This window comes from Pelobates fuscus, chromosome 3 (assembly GCF_036172605.1).
Source record: "Pelobates fuscus isolate aPelFus1 chromosome 3, aPelFus1.pri, whole genome shotgun sequence".
In the NCBI taxonomy this organism is placed as follows: Eukaryota; Metazoa; Chordata; class Amphibia; order Anura; family Pelobatidae; genus Pelobates; species Pelobates fuscus.
The window spans coordinates 162,247,391-162,268,459 of record NC_086319.1 but is presented as its reverse complement, the minus strand read 5'-3'; the positions used below and the strand labels follow the sequence as shown (position 1 = coordinate 162,268,459).

Genomic DNA, 21,069 nt, shown 5'->3' with positions numbered 1-21,069 from the left:
ATGCGGAAAACTATACACTAATGATTAAAACACTAATAAAAGACTTAGAAAAATGTCATGAGAAGCCGATCTCATGGATAGGTCGCCTTCAGGCAATTAAAATGAATGTATTACCGAGGATGTTGTTCCTCTTCCAGGCATTGCCCACGAAAGTCACGAAAGGGGACCTCCAATCCCTACAAACCAACATAGACCGATTTATCTGGGCACACAAAAGACACAGGATAGCCCGACACGTACTCTACCGACCAAAGGGACTAGGACTTCCCAATCTTCACCTGTATTACCTGTCAGCACAGCTGGCCCAAATAATAGAGTGGCACTCACCCCCAGAGAGACGTAGATGGGCAGACCTGGAATCCCTAGTGATGGGAAGGGATCTTCCCCAATATTGGATCTGGGTACCAAAAACAGACAGACCGCCTTTACTCACAGACTGCCCAGCAATACTCAACTGCATTAAAATATGGGACGCCAACGCTCAAAAATACGCTCTTACCAAACTACCCTCACCTCTCACACCATATCTGTGAAATAGGGCATTTACGCCGGGCATGAGGGCGAGGGACTTCAAAGGACTAGAATACACAGACCTGCAGAGATACTATCACCTATATGACGGAGACACATTCAAAACCTTTGACGAACTAAAACAGGCAGCGCCATTACAGACTAGAGACCTTTTTAGATATATACAACTACGGGACTTCGCTAACCATCCTAGGGTAAAAGAGGCAGCTAAGGCCCCAATGACTAGTTTTGAAAGATTATGCATGACAGAAACCACACGTAAGGGTCTTATTACCGGGCTATACGCACAACTCAGCGCTCCAGAGAGGAACGCAGAACCCCTCACCTATATCACACAATGGGAGAAAGATCTACAGCAAACATTGGAAGGGGAGGACTGGAGGGATATATGGGAGGCAGCAGCCAAAGTCTCCATATGCGTAACACTTCAGGAACAGGCATATAAAACACTCCTGAGCTGGTACGCCACCCCAGCCAAACTATACAGAATAGGGAAAACCACTACAGATACATGCTGGAGGGGCTGCGGTGAGAGAGGATCATATATCCACATGTGGTGGACGTGTCCCAAAGTAGAGAGATTCTGGTCGGAAATAGAGACATTAATGACAGCAGTCCTGGAGAGACCAATACACAGGGACCCATGGACATTCTTACTAGCCAAACCACAAGACGACCTCACGACAAAGGAACAGAAACTAGTCAACAAACTGACTTTAGCAGCCAGAAGAGCACTGACCCAACAATGGCTCAGCCCAGACACCCCTCCTATGAGTAAAGTCATACACAAAATAAATTACAATTTCCTCATGGACAAACTGACAGTGCAGGTACGGAACACCATGGGCACCTTCTCAAAGGTGTGGCAAACGTGGGAGGAATACCTAGAAAGAATGGCGCGCACACCATGAGACAAGAGAGCCAACCTAGGAGGCACTAACCGCCACACGGCGAGTCTCCCCCTCCCCCTTGGGGCACGATGCCTCCCCATCCCTCCCTGTGACCCTAAAATAACCTAGCCCTCCTTTCTCTCTGTCTTTCACTCATAAAGGAGGGATACTATACACACAAAAAAAAAGGGGGGGGGGGGAGGGCTAACAAAAGAGGCACAGTAGGGAGCGTACAACACGCAAGCCTAAAGCCATACGACAATCTAGGATCAGGAGGGCCAACAAGAGCAAAATAATAGACCTCTATCACGCTCTACAAAAGGAGGACATACAGGTGTGAAAATGGGTAGATGTAAGTTAGGAGAGCGGCACAGTAGAAGGCACAAGGGCCCAACTTTGAATAGGGCAAAGGGTACAAGAGTAAACAACAAAAAGTCAGCACACACATGGCTCACGCAAGAAAAGCAACGCTCCACTCAGGTGCTCACAATTGGGGGGTGGGGGGTGAGAGGTGGGAGGGTGGGGGGGGGTGGAGAGAGGGGAGGGGGGAGGTGGCAGGGGAGGGTAGGGGAGGGGAGGGAAGGGGAAGGAAAATAACTACAAGACGAATAGAATAACAGGTTATGATACCAAGTTTAAAACTTTTGTGTTATCTTAAGGAAAAGACCACTTTTGGTGTTTCCAGGTTTTGAAGTTTATTATGTTTACAAAAATTGGAAAAACATTGATGGACGGCGGCTTCAGAAAACAACGCAAAAAGTAGCGTCCGAACAGCGAATGAATGTCTAACAAAACTATTATCTTTTTTTCTGTATCACTGAAATACCAATGTACATCTTGAAGCTAGGCTTTTGCACAAGCCCCAATACGGTTTGTGAGCTGTACTGTCCGTCAATGCAAAAATAAAGAATTAAAAAAAAAAAAAAAAGAAAACTTGGAAAGCTAATCCATTAATATTAAATTGAGGCAATAGATGGATAAACTGAATAGAAAACTATACTGGGATGGACATGCATCACTTATTTATTTATATTTATTATTTTTTTACACCAACAAGCTAACACTTATAAACAAATATACATACCAAAATAAAGAAACAAGAAAAACTTTGAAAAGCATGTAATGAAATATTTTTAAACTTACTATAAACTCAGAAAGCATTGCTGGGCACACCTCTCAGCTAGACGAATTTCTTCAGCCTCCTCCCATCGCCCCTTGCACCCACCCACCAATCCACTAATGAGATAAAAAGGACAGCAGAGAGATACACATTCCTGAGCCTACTCTGCATGAATCACTATACAGCATCTTTTTTCAGCCTGAGTGAGACAACGGTTTCATTCAAAGCGAACACTTTTCAGTAAGACAGCGGTCTCAGAGTGTCAAGGTATGCCAATATATGTCCCCTTAATGTCTTATATTTACATAATTCTCTTAATTGATAACTTACTTTGTATCAGAGAACTCCAGACTGATAACATTTAATACTTTGGGCCGGTCAGGATTCATGAAATAATTTACAAAGTTTCGGAGCTTCATTTTGCTGTCAGCTTGCCTTGCCACATCAATGACATCAATTATCTTGTCCCCACCTATAATGTATAGAAAGTTAAGTATGAACTGTTAATAGAACACCGTTTCAAACATGAATACATTTTTATTTTCGTCAAATTTAAATTAGCATACCAGAACAATAACGTGTTTGTGTTTTACCCAGCACCCTGCTGTTCTGTTGGTCTGCACAGAAGGAAAAGAGTTGAAGTGTTGTATTGAGTAAACAAATGTACTTCGTGATAATAGGCAGAACTAAAACCATATTATTAACAAGGCAGTATGAATTTAAATCATTAGTGCAGTCTTTAACTTAAAAATATTTATAAATACTTAAAAAAAATCACTGACATAATTGTCAAACGTGAGCTTCGATGCAGTGGCAATAAACTTTGTATATTTATTTACAAAATATGTGCTATCGGCATTCTCTAATTGTACTCAGCATGATTCCCTCATAAAACTTGTTGGATTCAGAAACAGATACGGTTTGCGTTTGTGTGTTTATAACTGCAAACAAACTGCTGTAACTCCTCTATGAGTTAGTCAGAATCGATTAGATCATGACAGTCAGTCATAGAATGTCGGATATTTCTTGATGGGGTTTAAAGTAGTTTGTACTAAAAAGGCAAGAGAGCTGGCAACATTTAATTTGTTAAGTCATGCTCTACTTACCTACCAGAAACTCAAGGTGTTTACTGCAAAAGATCAGGGCTCAAAATTTCCACCCATCCACTAGTTATTGGCAAGTGGAAATTTAGCCTGGTGAGTGGCTCTGTGCCCCTTTATTTTTTACTTACGGTACCCATTTTTTATAATTTCCAAATATGAATGCCAAAGGCAGAAGTGGAATCTATGCACCTAGTGTGCATCCACATGCCAGGAATTGTCTAGGAATAACCTGCAATTGGCATAGCTCGGCATTCCCATAAGAAGAGGCTTAAAAACAGTAAGTAACTTTTAGGCCTGACTAGTAGTACAGGTCTTTACATTTTGAGTCCAGTCTTATTCTGCATGCTTAGTGATAGCGGTATCATCAGATTCGATAGATGGAATACAAACCCTCAATTTACACCCAAGAGTTTGGCAAGATAGATGTCATGGTAAATTAAACATTAATAAAATGAGGGAGGAAATAAAAAAGACAAAGACCTAATTTAATATAATAGGTTTCAACTCACCTTTCATTGATTTTGCAGAATGGACAGATGCTTTAACTACCAGAAGGCACTTGTACACCTTCAAAATCTGAGCTGCTTTAATCATGACATAACCAATTCCAAATTATTCTCTGGGGTACGGAACATCTTCTTGGGAGCTGTCAGAAAAGGCTACCTGATCCACTTTTAGATGGCACACAGGCCGTGGATTTATTGCATTAACATGCATGCTGCTTCACCCAGGGGCATTGAGCCATCTGGTCGGTTTAGAAGTGTAGTGCCAAAACTGTGCTGCAGCATAGAATAAATTGCTTTCACAATGTCATGATAAAGAAACCTATGACAGAATTCTAATCTAACCATGATAAGCAGATCAAATTAAGCGTCTGGCTCTGTCTGCCTTTCCAACACACACTGAAGGGGATAGAAATAAATTAACCAAAATAAGTTTTGATGAAGTGAATGCAGTTTAACCCCTTAAGGACCAAACTTCTTGAATAAAAGGGAATCATGACATGTCACACATGTCATGTGTCCTTAAGGGGTTAAGGGGTCAAACAAAACAAAGGTTAAAATTGAAGCAGGAATTCGAGGTGGAAAATAAGTTCTATACTGAACTTATTTATACTGTGATGTGCACAGAGTATTTGGGCAAAGAAGCCTTGCAGCTTTACAAGTGGTCTCAGTATATACCACATGTGTCAGTTACAGACATGGGCTCCAGAGTCAGAAAAGGGAGAAGAAGAGCAAACAGATCGTTCAGGGTTGCCATGTCTCTTGTACAGATGGAATTTGCCGGCATTCCTGTTTTGGACTGCCTTTACGACTGGGATCAGTCTGATATGCAAATAGTATAAGTTCGCTTTGTAATGGCACAAGTGAGCAAAAACATTTTTTTGAGACCCGAGGGAGGACTACATGAATAAGCAAACTACTGAGATTCTCAGAGTTCTCATATCCTCTATGTTTGTTCCAGGGTCAGAAAGCCTTCATTAGGTCTATTAGCAATTGAGGGATAATCAATATCAAAGTCTTTATCCAACAACCCAATACAGCAATGCACACTAGACTAGACCACCTGCCAGTGAACAGGTTAATGAACATGAACACTTAACAGAAAGTATGTGTGGGGAATGCAACAGAAGCTCTGTCCCTTCAAATGGGTGGCCCAGGGCACGTGTCACCTATTGAGTCATGTTGCTTGGGCCAGCTGACACACAGGCCCTTCATGAAAAGGCCAGGTTGACTTTTGTGGTCCTTTAAGTGAAAACTGGGTAAAGACCTTACCTAGATAAAGCACTGTGGGGTCTCAGACTGTGCTGTACTGCAAAATGTAGCAATATGTAGTCAAGATGGAACAAAAATACACAATACATCTGAATTGCTAATTTCTCCCCTTAATTCTACTATTTTGACTTAAAGTTTAGATGTTTCTTTCTAGCTCCCCACAATTACACATTTGACTAATTAACCATTAGCCGGGTACAAAAGGTGGGGGCGAGGCTTGACCGCCATACTGAGCAGACATGTGGCTAGTGAGCTCCCTAAATAATTTCGATTAAACTGACTATAAGTAAGCTCACCACCGATTAATCCGCTTCTGCCCACGGCTTCGAGGTGCAGAAAAGCTACAGGACTCTTACTGGCACATCAGTGTGTCCTGATGGACCGGAGACAGACCCAGTGAAATTGCAGCCTAGCGAGACCTGAGCGGTAATGACAGCAGACCTTCCTGTTTGGTGGCAAGCAGATGCAGCAGCGATTTGGTTCCCGGTTCACTCACCCCACCTTGGACCAGAATGGTTATCCTGTTCTCCACTGGCTGGCAACCCATAGCAGCAACATTTTCATCGCCTGCACAAGCAACGGCTGCATAAGATGGCGGCTATACTTATCCCGGGTGAGCTTGAGAGAAAGCCATCCAGTCTAACGAAGCAAACCTGGCAGCAACTGGAGGAGCTCCAGGATAATTTCTGGGCTGCCTTGGAGGCACGTCAGACAACCACATCATCTCCTCTTCAGATGGAGGCTCGGGTGAGCGGGGCCCGACTGATGGGGGAACATTCTTCAGGCAAACAAGTTACCCCAGCTAAACCTGCTACAATTATCAGCCCATCCAGGCCAAGGGCTAAAAGGGGCGAGACCCCGCAACATCACACACAGAGGCAGAGGTTCCACCGCCACCAGTGGCACAGCAACATCAAAGCCTTCTGTTTCCCCTCTCTGCGGCTAGACTTGGTCTCTTTGGACTCACAAGTCAGTGGGACAGCGATGTCAGCCTGCAATCCGGCCAGGGGCAGGAGAAGAGCCTTACATCACACTCAAGGTGTCATCGCCTCCCGGACCCCATGTTTACCTGCCTTACGCATCCCAGACCAGGGTAACTTCTAGCAGATTGCTCATACCCAAGGCAAGCTCTACAGCACACATATGGGGACTCACCTATAAGCAGTTGCAGCCATGAGACTTACAGTAACCCTCTTTTTACCTATATATGTCTGATCAGCTTGGTTAATTTGATTTATTTATATGCATGGCTAGAAGCTGAATTACTTTCTCGTTAATCATACAGGCTCATAACTAGAATAATCCTCTGGCACAACATGCTTCCGTATAGGATGTAAGCTACTGTTATTTACCCTTATATTGTGCCCTTTTGTTTTAAATTTGCCCTTGCAAGTGTCAGTCCCCTTGCCACAGGGGTCAATCTAAACTTGGTAAGTTGTTTGTGTTTATTTAAAGGGACACTGTGGCAAATCTAGCCACTTACTGAGTGTAACTGTATATTTTATGCTATTGCCCGTATTGTTTGTTTCTCCGAATAAAAGATCAATGTATTCAGCTTGGTTATCCACCAACAGTGAATCACCGCACTGTTCGTGGAACAAGCAAAGTACCGAATGGGAGACCACCCCCAGCAGGTCGTGTGTCTCCAATTAGGTACTTTGCAACAGTGTATCCGTGCTAATTAATGTATGTTGCGGGTGGCCGCCGTTCGTGTACCGAACATGTGGCGGCGGCCATCTTTGTTCTCTGAGAGCCAGTGGGGTTTTGTCGTCGAGTGCCTGGAACTAAATTCGACTACTCGGCAACACAAGCCCCACTGGACTTCCAAGCCGTTCGGGAGTTTTATTCTTTCGGGAATCTCATTCCCTCAGTTAATACAAGCGTTTTAAGCCAAGTGGTCCTGATCCGGTAAAATGAACGGCGTTCGGTTATTTGTGCTGGGATCTGAGCGCAAGTTCCCTTAATCGCGCGCTCAGGTCCCAGCTATGTAATAAGAGGTTTATTAGCTGCATAGCAGGAAAATTATGTCAGTTATGGATTTTAATGTAAAAACTGTATTTTTCTGTACCAAGATATAATCCCATTAACAATGCATTCTGGGGTAATTATCTCCTTGGTACAGCAGTGTATGATGGGTAATCTGTCTGTAAACTCAGTCCCCCACTCGACAAACCCTGTAATGTGACTTGGGAAACCCCTTACATTTGTAACCACATAAATACTGTGACCTGTGATTAAAAACCAAGTTGACCTCCAAGCTATGTGTCGTCTAGTTCTTGGGAGAAAGGGATTGTAACTACGCTACCTGGATTTTGCCTACTTTGTACCTGCTTTATTCTGTCTGCCAGCGGAGATACCGTGGATAATACTACTACTCCGCTACAGACACTATAGTCACCAGAACAACTTACAGCTTATTGAATTTGTTCTGGTGAGTAGAATCATTACCTTCAGGTTTTTTTTTTGCTGTATACACGGTCTTTTCAGAGAAAATGCAGTGTTTACATTACAGCCTAGTGATAACTTCACTGGCCACTCCTCAGATGGCTGTTTGAGATCCTTCCTGGGTCATGGCTGCCTAAAATGCATTCAAACATTTAGTATCTCCTCCCTCTGCATGCAGACACTGAACTTTCCTCATAGAGATTCATTGATTCAATTCATCTCTGTGAGGAGATGCTGATTGGCCAGGGCTGTGTTTGAATCATGCTGGCTCTGCCCCTGATCTGCCTCTTTGTCAGTCTCAGCCAATCCTGTAGGGAAGCATTGTGATTGGATCAGGCTACCAATTCTGAAGATGTCAGCAGACTGCTTGTTTTTCTGAGTCAAACAGCATACAGAGTTATAGCTTCAAGCTTGAATACTGTAAGATTTTGCTATATTTATGGAGGCATGAGGGGCTAGATGGTGGTTTTAACACTATAGGGTCAGGAATACATGTTTGTGTTCCTGACCCTATAGTGATCCTTTAATAATGTGACCCGGTGGTTCTTATCAGAAAGCCTCACACCAACACACTTCCCATCACACCTACCAGTATTGACTGTATATATCGCTGATATGTGGGCATACGATTTAATCCTGTATACTTCCGTAATACAAAAAAATTGTGCAATGTTATTGATGCCATACTACGGTTATCTTATGTTTAAAAGCCAATGTGCACTAGCTGTTGTGGCAGTGCAATTCAGCATGTGAAGTAAAAATAAATAAATACAAGTATATATCAACCATTAGTCTCTCTGTGCCCTTACCAACATAGCGCTCTACGTCCATTACTGAGAAAGTAGGAGGAGGCAATCTGAGACCCAGATCTTCATGCCTCGGCACCATGATGGGAAAGTTAAAGCCATGCTTCTCCAAGTACCTCTGTGTCAGCTGACTTCCACACATCTTCAGGATCAAATCATCAGCACTGGAAACATACCAGATACAATTTAAGGAAAAAAAAAAAAAAGGCATGGCAGTGGGGCAAAAAGGTATGTACAAAAGATGAAATTGGCCTTGCTAATGCAGAAGTGTTTATCAGAACATTTGCTTACCTTGGGAAAGAACGAGCCTGCAGTTGTTGTATGAAGGTCCTTGTTCCAGCTTGGACAGGTTTGGAGCCATCGTCTGGCTCTGTGTAATCATGCCTATGCCAGTTCCTCCTTTTCTTTACTGAAAGATTAAAGGCAACAAGTTAATAGGGATCCCCACCGGAATAAATCAAACTGGGAACCAATCAAATATTTCATGTCTACATTTACACTACTGACCCTAAAGAACTAAAATAAATGTGCGACAGATTGTATTCTTCAAAAGGCAAATTTCCAAGTAAGCAGCGGATTCTTGTCAATAATAACATTTGCTTTACATTACAATCTCTTGAATAGGAAAAACAGCAGAAACAGGGCTACAGGGAGCCTTCATTTTTCTGTAGCGTATGATTTGAGTGAGCATTTGCGTTTTACCTTTTCGTACATTGTGTAGGCAGGAAGGTTTTAATCTTTAAAATACCACAAACCTGTTAAAACTAGACATTTCAATCTAGTCTGCTACAAAAGCAAAATAACAGATAAGAAAACTTATTTTGAGCATTTCATTCATGTACGGTTGAAATTAGTGAAAATTAGCGCACCAAAAAAAAAAAAAAAAATAAACAACCTGGGAGCAGGAGATTTTTTACAAAATGTGTCAACTCTCAATTTAAATTGTGGGTAACATTTTTCCATAGGCTATTGCTTTCAGATAATACAGTTTCAGTTGAATCTTCATTCTTGTAGGACAGTAGAAATTGCACAGTATGCCAGTTAAAAAACAATGAAAAATAAATCAAGTCTCTTCTCACACTCTTGGGATGCCCAGAGTGATCTTGTGCATATCCAAAAATGGAAGTGAAGAACGCAATATTCTGATGTGATGCCATTATTTACAAATAAGTGTTGATCACGCACTAACAGCTACATTAAAGATCCGTAAAAAGGAACGTGTTTTTTTCCCATTCCTAAAGGATATTGTCTAAATTAGTAAGTTGATAGCTCAGTAATTGAAACTATAAAGGTTAGTAATCCTGTGGGTTAAGAACTGAATGAGGATAAAAATTAGGAATTAATGGCTGCTAGGAATACAACATATACCTAGACCCCATTTTTGTATGCAACAAAAGCTGAGAATTTTACTTTTTGGTCACTTTAGTGTGGGGAGAAGTTGGGTTTCAATATATAAGTGATGAAGAGGCTAAATCTACAGGGGTTTGAGAGGCTGGGGACATACTGTTGCAGACCCAATTCTATAGAGATTCCCTACCATTTAGCTGTCATTACTGCAACTCAGTCTTACTCCACTGAGAAAAGGATTTTAAAAACAAAACCATTTTAGAAGAATGCGAAGAGAAAGGCAACAAAAAACAAACACTGCTTCTACAAATCTGCACAAGTGTGATAAAACATGCTTTGCACAAATCAGACATACAGAATTCCTAGTACTATTCTGGATGCTATTTATGCTGGTATTGTATTAAAATATTTTGAGTGGCACCATTGCTTTGTATGATGATATCATCCATTCTGCTGATTTTGCCAAATAACATTCCACTTTGAAAACATTTGAAAGTTGCAATATCACTGAACATGTCCATATCTTTAAATGTTGGCCAAATGTTTAGCATTTCAAAAGGACACGTATTACTATTACTGTAGATTAAAAGGGCAGGAAAGTTAGCAGGCTCACTATAGAACCAGGTTTACACAGTAAACCATTTTAGCATGTCTTCACTTCATTGTACAGACCGCACAAAGCCAAATGAGTCTCAAGACTTGGCTGATCCCCAAAATGATAGACACTTGGCTGACAGTTCAGGCTCTACAAATCTGAATGGGCTATTCTACTGGCAGCTGTGAATATTTGAGTCAATTAAAGTAGCAAGTGCCTAGCAAGCCCCATCTGTAAAACTATTAGTTAATATAGGAAAACAATTCTGTCAGACAGTGACAGGAGGTCCAATAAATAGAGGATGTGCACAAACACTGTGAGGCTGCACCAACATCAATCAATGCAAATGTGATCATATTAAGCTAAATCAGCACCCATCACTCTTGAGTTACACACATAAAATGTACATGCAAATAGATACACACATTTAGCCTTCTCCAAGCACACCCTATAGATGTTAAGCTTTGTAATCACTTTTAGGTACTTTATGGTTCGATAACACTCACCCTAAAAATATCACAAAATAAATAATTTTAACGTTTATGTTGATTAAGGGAAGCAAACAAAAATAAAAAAACACAAATGTATATAAATGAATGACTCTAGTGAATGCTGGAATAAAACCACCATCATCATCAGCCAAGCAGTCTTGGTTTAACAAGTGATTGAATACCATTTACAGCTTGCAAGAGGCAAAATAGTGTCTATATTCTAGTATACAAAAACATGGCAGTGTGAAATGAGACACAATGATTTAGATCACATAGGAAAAACAAATATGGATTTATATGGATCTGAAAAGTAACACCACAGAGATTCCTTTATTTGAAAGCAGCAAAAAAAAATAATAAAATAAACCCAACATGGTGGAAGAAAATGTGCCTATAGGTAATAAATTGCAAAATAATGACCAGTGACAAGCAGACAAATGTCATTTGAGGAGAATTGGGACAAAAATTGAAATGTAACAGCCTTGTAGAAGCAGATGTTTAGAGAAGAATAAATATTATCCTGTCACTGCCAAAATATTAATAGAATGGTTTTATGGTCTGAAAAAATAAAATCAGTTTAACTAATTAATCTGGAACTTTAACAATAACATTGATCAATTTGTGACATTAAATTAATTTGAAGCCCAACTAGTAGTTGGACCTAGATGCAGTCCTTCTCATGCAAGCAAGAATGAGCATATTGTGACATTTTCAGACTGATATATTGCAGTATTGACAATTCTATAAAAACATAACTACAAAAAAGTGGTATGTGGAATCTGTATATTTAATCTATATTATTAGATCTATATAAGGACCTATCTTATGTAGTCTTATTTTAAAAGGATGTGATTTATATTTAACCCTACATGGGAGAATTTTGCTCCACAGGTCTAAGACTCTAGATACTGGCATCCATCTAGAAGTAAAACAAAAATAAAAACAAATAAAAAATTAAATAGGGAGGCCTTTAAAAGAACCTAGTCCTATTTTTGTTGAGTGTTCCCACTAATTACTGCACTCCAATACTTCGTTGTAATTTGTCTGCATTCAAAATATTCCAGAGTCTGTGCAGCAAACAGAAATGGTTTATTTACAAAGCTTTTGTGTTTTTACTTCTTCCTATTTATTATAGTATGTGTAATCTCCAGGAGACTAAAACTTGACCAGAGGATTTAGAGAGTGAAAATATCATTGTAGTCTTCAAAGCAAAATAATATTCAGGCAGTCACTATCGCACAGTCCCACAGTTGAGTAAAAGACCCTCTGGTAGGTACTGTATTTCTGGAGAGGCTTGTGGTTAATCCAGCCTGAGTTCCAGTAGGGGGCACTGTAGATTTAAGCAAACACTAACAACCTAGGAGAAAGAATAGAGAAAATATAGTTAAAAAGCTCTGTTCTATAATCTTAGTAGAACCCAGGACTTGCACAGAAAACATCAGTGAAATATCTTTAAAAGTCACAATGTTAAATGCAAATACATACATGCATGCATGAATGGATATTCATACAAAGAAATTAGTCTTTCAAAAGGCTCCAAGGTCTTAGGATGCTCAAGCCTCTATTGTGTCAATTAACAGCATATAATTATTTAACACTTATTACAAAGATACCTTGACATAGCCTACTATTCACAATGTGAAATGGAAAATAAAAAAAATATATAAAAAACATGCCAAAATTGGTTTACTTAAAGTCAGTTCTTCTAAAAAACAAAACAAAAAAAACTACAAAAAGCATAAAATTGTGTAACAAACCCCACTAAATATAAAGAGTAAACATTAATTCTAACTTGGAATGAATATTGATAGATAAAGTGGTTACTGTGAGCAATAAAAAGCATGGATTGGGTGTCAGTCAAGGTGTCTACGTCTAGCATGTAATTTAACAATTAAAATACATCTGTCCATCTACAACTGCCTTTTGCTGAAAGCGGTCAGGCTTTCTTGGCAAGCAGCCAATTACAGGCATTTAAACACACTGGCGCCAATGAGTTAAATGGAGTAATTTAATACGCTCACTCTGCATAGCAACTCTAAGAAAAAAAGTTTTTTTGAGTTAAAACAGTTGACTGAAACTAGCATAATCGGGTCAAGGTATATTAAAGGTCAAGTGTGCTTCGTTGCTACTGCCCTCTCATGATCTTGGAGGAAACAAACATTAGCACAGACAGCTTCTGCACAGTGTGTGATGGCTGTAAGCGCTTTAGTACTTATGACAAGCTCCAAACTTTCAATGGGTTATTCACCCTTTTGACCAAAGGAGAGAGAACTATAAGCTTCTCTGGTTATACTAGGAACACCTTTCCCTTAATGACAGACTTCCTTATACTAAACACATAAGCATATTATAAACTGGTGCTGGATATATATGGACCAGTCTGGAATGATGTCTTGAAATTTAATTTTTCCTTAATAAGATAACACAGGCTTTAAACCTGAATTCCATCTCAATGTAGAGAAAGTAATTTACTTTAAACCAGTGGTTAGGGTTTGAAAATCGGTCCCTGGCGAAACATGTGCAGCAGCTGTGCAAAGGCTGCATGTTCCAGCTGCTGTATGTCCTCAAAAACCACTCTGCATGGTCAGCCATGTCTAGCAGCCCAAAGAATCCTGGGATTACCGAGGTCTGCATGAAGCTAATCAGAGTCAGATACTCAATACATGATCTTCCTCAAAATCAGTAAGGCTGATTGGTTTTAAACGGATCTGGACATTTCTTTATGCTAAATTGCTTGCACTTTTTTTTATATATAATAAAAGGAAAAACAGAAAAAAGCTAAAGCTCAAAATAATAGTAATTAAGCATTATTACAAAAATCACACATTACAGACAAAGGGCCAGCGCTAACAAACAGCAAAGGACAAGCAAAGGCAGCACACCTTCATAAAAAGGGTTTCCTCACAAACCTTAAAAAGTTATGAAAACAAAAGGAGAAAGAAGGAAGGTAGCGCCAGTAATAAGTATATAAAACTGAAAAAATATTTTTTAAAAACGACCTCTATCAAGAATTGGCTGTTCCCTTACAAGTGGTATTTTTTTCTGATTGGACTTTTATTGTGGACTTTTTATTTATATTCTAATTTTATATTCTGAAAAAATATAAAAAAAAAATTAAAAGTATTATAGTTGAATACACTTGATATTACTGGCGCTACCTTCCATCTTCTTTCTCCTTTTGTTTTCAAAAATCACATTGACAAGACAGAGTTACAAGCCCACAATGCAGCTTTATTGTAAGTGGTCTGCTTAATTTCTATGTGAGTACTACAGTAGTATACGTGTGTACAGTTTAAAAGAAGTTTGTGCACTTGGGGCATGTTCCAGAGAACCTATGTATCTCAAGAACATTGACAATCTGCGGGCTAGAAGGGTGAACAATCCACATGCAGACAAGAAGAAAAAGTAAATACATTATGCTAGCAGAATTGCAAACTCATATTCACATTAGAGTGTTCCTTTCATTTTGTACAATTTATCTCCATAAGCAAATGCTTCCTCACAGCAGATAATAATATGACGACAATACATTAGATAGTAACAATTGTTTTCTTGTGAGCTATTCAATTCCATACAATTCTTCCAGCACACTGTAAACACATTCTCCATGGTTAAAGGGACACTATAGTCACCAGATCAACTACAGCTTATTGAATTTGTTCTGTTGTGTAGAATCATTACCTTCAGGCTTTTGCTGTAAACACTGTCGTTTCAGAGAAAATGCAGTGTTTACATTACAGCCTAGTGATAACTTCACTGGCCACTCCTCAGGTGGCTGATAGAGATCCTTCCTGGGTCATGGCTGCCTAAAATGCATTCAAACATTTAGTATCTCCTCCCTCTGCATGCAGACACTGAACTTTCCTCATAGAGATTCATTGATTCAATTCATCTCTGTGAGGAGATGCTGATTGGCCAGGGCTGTGTTTGAATCATGCTGGCTCTGCCCCTGATCTGCCACTTTGTCAGTCTCAGCCAATCCTATGGGGAAGCATTGTGATTGGATCAGGCCACCACTTCTGATGAAGTCAGCAGACAGCTTGTTTTTTTGAGGCAAACAGCATGCAGATCTCCAGCTTCAGGCTTGAATACAGTAAGATTTTGCTATTTTTAGGGAGGCATGAGGGGCCCGGGGGGGGCTAGATGGTGGTGGTTTTAACACTATAGGGTCAGGAATACATGTTTGTGCTCCTGACCCTATAGTGATCCTTTATGTCCACACTGCAAATTACATTTGGGAATACACGGCAGTACAACTGTAGATCTGGATTCTAAATTGTATATTAGAACAAACAGACATACTATACAAATAGTAGGTACACATAATGCAATCAGAAATGTGAAAAGAAAATACATTTATAAAAGAATGTATTCACTAGAGCGCAAGTTGTGTTGAATAAATGACAACATTTTAGGAAAAGAAAGCAGCTTTGGGATAGGGGAAGAGTTATTCAAAACTGAGCGTTTTTCTGGCCTAAAGTTTGCATACCTGCTGTTCCCCTCATTTCTAAATAAAAAAAAAAAAAGGAATAGAACTGCATAGTATTAAAACGCATTTAAAATAAACATCAAAACTTATTTTTTTATTTTTTTTCACAAAACTCCAGCGAGTGCCTGAATGGGAAAGTGCTTCCTTTCTGTGATTTAACACTTGAGAGGATTTGCCTGTGTTTTCTAATAATTTTTTCACCCCCTATAGTCAAAAAACAAAGGCAGTAGCTTCCTGGCCAGGAAATAGTTTATATATAGCTTAAATGAGTAACAGGAATTACACAGAGTAATCTAATTTCCTGTATCTATATATAAACACAGCCTGCAGGAAGAAAAAGGTATACACACAGCAGCATACAGTAGGAAGTTCTACAAATGCCATATGGAAAGAGATGGCATGGGTCTAAGGTCAAAAAATTTAACTATGTGAAAAAGAGAATGTCGTTATAATCATGGACAGTGTAAATGAGCATTATAAAACTTTTAACAACAGTGCCAGCCAAGAGGAAAAAGTTGAGTAATCGCCATGAAAACTAGGGCATATATCACTTACCGGTAATTTCTCCACTTTTATAACTTTGCCCTAAATTATTCTTTAGACAGATCTGGTATTCAGCATGCCAGATCTGCATGCATCAGCTGAAATTAATGGGACACTATAGTCGCCTAAACAACTTCTTTATTATTATTATTATTATATTATTATTATTATGTTATTTATATGAAATTCTGCGGCGCTTTACAATGGGTGGACGAACAGACATGTAGTTGTAACCAGACAAGTTGGACACACAGGAACAGAGGGGTTGAGGGCCCTGCTCAATGAGCTTACATGCTAAAGGGAGTGGAGTAAAATGACACAAAAAGGTAAGGATAGTATTAGACTAATGACAGTTGCAGAAGAGGAATCAGTCAGGAGCTATTAACAGTTTAATTGATACGCTTTTATGAAGAAGTGTGTTAACGATTTTTTGAAGGAGTGGAGACTGGGTGAGCATCTAACGGAGGAGGGAAGCGAGTTATACAGGAACGGTGCAGCCCTCGAGAAATCTTGAAGGCGAGCATCAGAGGTGGGAGTACGGACAGAAGATAGACGTAAGTCTTCAGCAGATCCTAAGGGCCTAGACGGGACATACTTGAAGCAGTTTTGGTGTATAGATCACGTAGTCTCACTGCTCAATTCTCTGCCATTTAGGAGATAACTTTGTTTATGCAGCTCTTGGCACACCTCCCTTAAAGCGACTTTCATACTCTACCTAAACACCTCCTGACACTAGTCATCTAATGTGTACACTTTACTACTGCTTTGTTAATAGTTTGCTAGACCCTGCAGGGCCTTGTGTATGTAATATAAATTCAATTTCGAGAACAGAAGATAAAAACCTTTAAAAGAACACTAGTGTCACCTTAATTACTTTAGCTAAATAAAGCAGTGTTTGTGTATAGATCATTCCCCTGCAATTTTTACTGTCATTTAGGAGTTAAATCACTTTGTTTCTGTTTATACAGCCCTAGCCACACCTCCCCTGGCTATGATTGACAGAGCCTGCATGAAAAAAAAATGGTTTCACTTTCAAACAGATGTAATTTACCTTAAATAATTATATCTCAATCTCTAAATTGAACTTTAATCACATACAGGAGGCTCTTGCAGGGTCTAGCAAGCTATTAACATAGCAGGGGATAAGAAAACCTTAATTAAACAGAACTTGCAATAAAGAAAGCCTAAATAGGGCTCTCTTTACAGGAAGTGTTTATAGAAGGCTGTGCAAGTCACATAAAGGGAGGTGTGACTAGGGTTCATAAACAAAGGGATTCAACTCCTAAATGGCAGAGGATTGAGCAGTGAGGCTGCAGGGGCATGTTCTATACACCAAAACTGCTTCATTAAGCTAAAGTTGTTCAGGTGACTATAGTGTCCCTTTAAGGACCAAACTTCTGGAATAAAAGGGAATCATGACATGTCATGTGTCCTTAAGGGGTTAAAGAAGTATGGCTATGGCTGCATAAACAGAAACAAAAGTGATTTAAAGAAACACTAAAGTACCTAAACAACTTTAGCTTAATGAAGCAGCTTTAGTGTATAGATCATGACTCTCAGGTTCTACTGCTCAATTCACTGCCATTTAGGAGTTAAATCACTTTGTTTCTGTTTATGCAGCCCTTGCCACACCTCCCCTGGCTATGACTGATACATCCTGCATGAAAAAAAACACTGGTTTCACTTTCAATCAGATTTAATTTACCTTAAACAATTGTATCTCTTGCTTAGTAAATCGAACTTTAATCACATACAGGATGCTCTTGCAGGGTCTATCAAGCTATTGACATAGCAGGGGATAAGAAAATCTAAATTAAACAGAACTTGCAATAAAGAAAGGATAAACTTTAGATGACTCTTTACAGGAAGTGTTTAGGGAGGTTGTGCAAGTCACATGCAGGGAGGTGACTAGGGTTCATAAACAAAATGATTTAAAGCGGCACTGTCATGCCGAACTTACCTTTCCTCAATCTCTTCCTCTTCTCCCCCTCTCTCGGGATCTGTTATTCTTTTCTTCCAGTCTTCTTTAGTTTTCTTTAAAATTATAAGACAAAGTAGGGACTCTTTGCCTTATGGAGGATTCCTCCGCTTGACCAGCTCTGACCAGCGGAGGAGCAAAGTGTGCTTCATTTCCGCTGGTCAGAGCAATTTTCCCATGATCCCTAGCTTTCCTCCCTGTTCCCACAATACTTCCTGTCAGTATTGCCGAACGTCCTGTCACTTAGACAGAACGCCGGCAAAACTGCCGAATTGCATCCTAACAGAATGAGAAGAGTTTCTCCATTGGTGTTAGGATGCAATTCGGTACTTTGTTCGTATCGGAATTTCATTCTAATGAATGAAACTCCGATCCTATTCATTGCCGTGGCTGCATCTTGCAGCCGCTTAGTAGATAACTCCCTAATTCCCCCCCCCCCCCCCCCCCCCCCGCGCGGGGGTTAAAGATGGGGGGGGACCTACTGTCCTCCCCCCTGGCCCCCACCCCTGCGCGGTGGGTGGGGGCCCTAATAAAACAATAAGGGGGGGGACCTATTGTCCTCCCCCCCTGGCCCCCACCCCTGCGCGGTGGGTGGGGGCCCTAATAAAATAATAAGGGGGGGGACCTACTGTCCTCCCCCCCTGGCCCCCACCCCTGCGCGGTGGGTGGGGGCCCTAATAAAACAATAAGGGGGGGGACCTATTGTCCTCCCCCCCTGCGCGGTGGGTGGGGGCCCTAATAAAATAATAAGGGGGGGACCTACTGTCCTCCCCCCCTGGCCCCCACCCCTGCGCGGTGGGTGGGGGCCCTAATAAAATAATAAGGGGGGGGGGGACCTACTGTCCTCCCCCCTGCGCTGTGGGTGGGGGCCCTAATAAAATAATAAGGGGGGGGACCTACTGTCCTCCCCCCCTGGCCCCCACCCCTGCGCTGTGGGTGGGGGCCCTAATAAAATAATAAGGGGGGGGGGGGGGACCTACTGTCCTCCCCCCCGGCCCCCACCCCTGCGCTGTGGGTGGGGGCCCTAATAAAATAATAAGGGGGGGGGGGAGACCTACTGTCCTCCCCCCCGGCCCCCACCCCTGCGCTGTGGGTGGGGGCCCTAATAAAATAATAAGGGGGGGGACCTACTGTCCTCCCCGCCTGGCCCCCACCCCTGCGCGGTGGGTGGGGGCCCTAATAAAACAACTACTGGCCCCCACCCCTGAGCGGTGGGTGGGGGCCCTAAATGAACCCCCCCCCATCAAGGTGACTAGGGGTCCCAAGCCCCTAGTCACCCCCCCTCCCACCCCAAAACATTCTAACCCCTACCTACCCCCCTCACCCTAAAAATAGTGAGGGGGGAATAAAATAACTAACCTGTAAAAAAAAAAAAAATTAAACTTACCATTTGACGTCTTCTTTTTTCTAAATTCTTCTTTCTTCAGCCCCCAAAAAGGGCAAATAAAAATCCATCATACCAGTCGCACTTTAAAAAAAAAACAAAAAAAAAAACGAGCGCAAAAAATTAATCCATGTTCACCCATGGAGGGCACGCCGCGTACTGAGCTCCGCAGGGGGTCAAGGCTTATATAGCCTTGCCCCGCCCTGCAATTAGGCTTAGAACACACTGATTTGTTGTTTTAAGCCAATCAGAGTGCTCTGTGTCATTTTACACAGCGTGGGAAAATTCAAAAGAACTTTCCCACGCTGTGTAAAATGACAGATCACTGTGATTGGATGGTTTTCAAGCCATCCAATCACAGTGCTCTGTGTCATTTTACAAGCGTGGGAAAATTCCAAAGAACTTTCCCAAGCTTGTAAAATGACACAGAGCACTGTGATTGGATGGCTTGAAAACCATCCAATCACAGTGATCTGTCATTTTACACAGCGTGGGAAAGTTCTTTTGAATTTTCACACTCTGTGTAAAATGACACAGAGCACTCTGATTGGCTTAAACCAACCAATCAGTGTGTTCTAAGCCTAATTGCAGGGCGGGGCAAGGCTTTATAAGCCTTGACCCGCCCTGCGGAGCTCAGTACGCGGCGTGCCCTCCATGGGTGAACATGGATTAATTTTTTTTTGCGCTCGTTTTTTTTTTAAAGTGCGACGGGTATGATGGATTTTTATTTGGCCTTTTTGGGGGCTGAAGAAAGAAGAATTTAGAAAAAAGAAGACGTCAAATGGTAAGTTTAATTTTTTTTTTACAGGTTAGTTATTTTATTCCCCCCTCACTATTTTTAGGGTGAGGGGGGTAGGTAGGGGTTAGAATGTTTTGGGGTGGGAGGGGTGACTAGGGGCTTGGGACCCCTAGTCACTTTGATGGGGGGGGGGTCATTTAGGGCCCCCACCCACCGCTCAGGGGTGGGGGCCAGGGCGGGGGCGGGGGAGGACAGTAGTTGTTTTATTAGGGCCCCCACCCACCGCGCAGGGGTGGGGGCCAGGGGGGGAGGACATTAGGTGTCCCCCCCTATCTTTATTTAGGGCCCCCACCCACCGCGCAGGGGTGGGGGCCAGGGGGGAGGACAGTAGGTCCCCCCCCCTATCTTTATTTAGGGCCCCCACCCACCGCTCAGGGGTGGGGGCCAGGGGGGGAGGACAGTAGGTCCCCCCCCATATCTTTATTTAGGGCCCCCACCCACCGCGCAGGGGTGGGGGCCAGGGGGGGGAGGACAGTAGGTCCCCCCCCTTATTGTTTTATTAGGGCCCCCACCCACCGCGCAGGGGTGGGGGCCGGACAGTAGGTCCCCCCCCTTATTGTTTTATTAGGGCCCCCACCCACCGCGCAGGGGTGGGGGCCAGGGGGGGAGGACAGTAGGTGTCCCCCCCTATCTTTATTTAGGGCCCCCACCCACTGCGCAGGGGTGGGGGCCAGGGGGGAGGACAGTAGGTCCCCCCCTATCTTTATTTAGGGCCCCCACCCACCGCTCAGGGGTGGGGGCCAGGGGGGAGGACAGTAGGACCCCCCCTTATT

At 41.8% G+C, this 21,069-nt stretch overlaps 1 protein-coding gene across 1 annotated transcript in view; it reads right to left on the bottom strand.

Moving 5' to 3' along the window:
* KDM7A (lysine demethylase 7A) overlaps nucleotides 1–21,069 on the bottom strand; it is a 103,810-nt gene that overhangs the window by 40,888 nt on the left and 41,853 nt on the right. The window contains exons 3-5 of the mRNA XM_063447606.1: nucleotides 8,962–9,079; nucleotides 8,674–8,834; nucleotides 2,872–3,013 (exon numbers count right to left, since the gene is read on the bottom strand). Of these exons, the coding sequence (XP_063303676.1) occupies nucleotides 2,872–3,013; nucleotides 8,674–8,834; nucleotides 8,962–9,079 (421 nt within the window). The remainder of the gene's footprint in view (nucleotides 1–2,871; nucleotides 3,014–8,673; nucleotides 8,835–8,961; nucleotides 9,080–21,069) is intronic.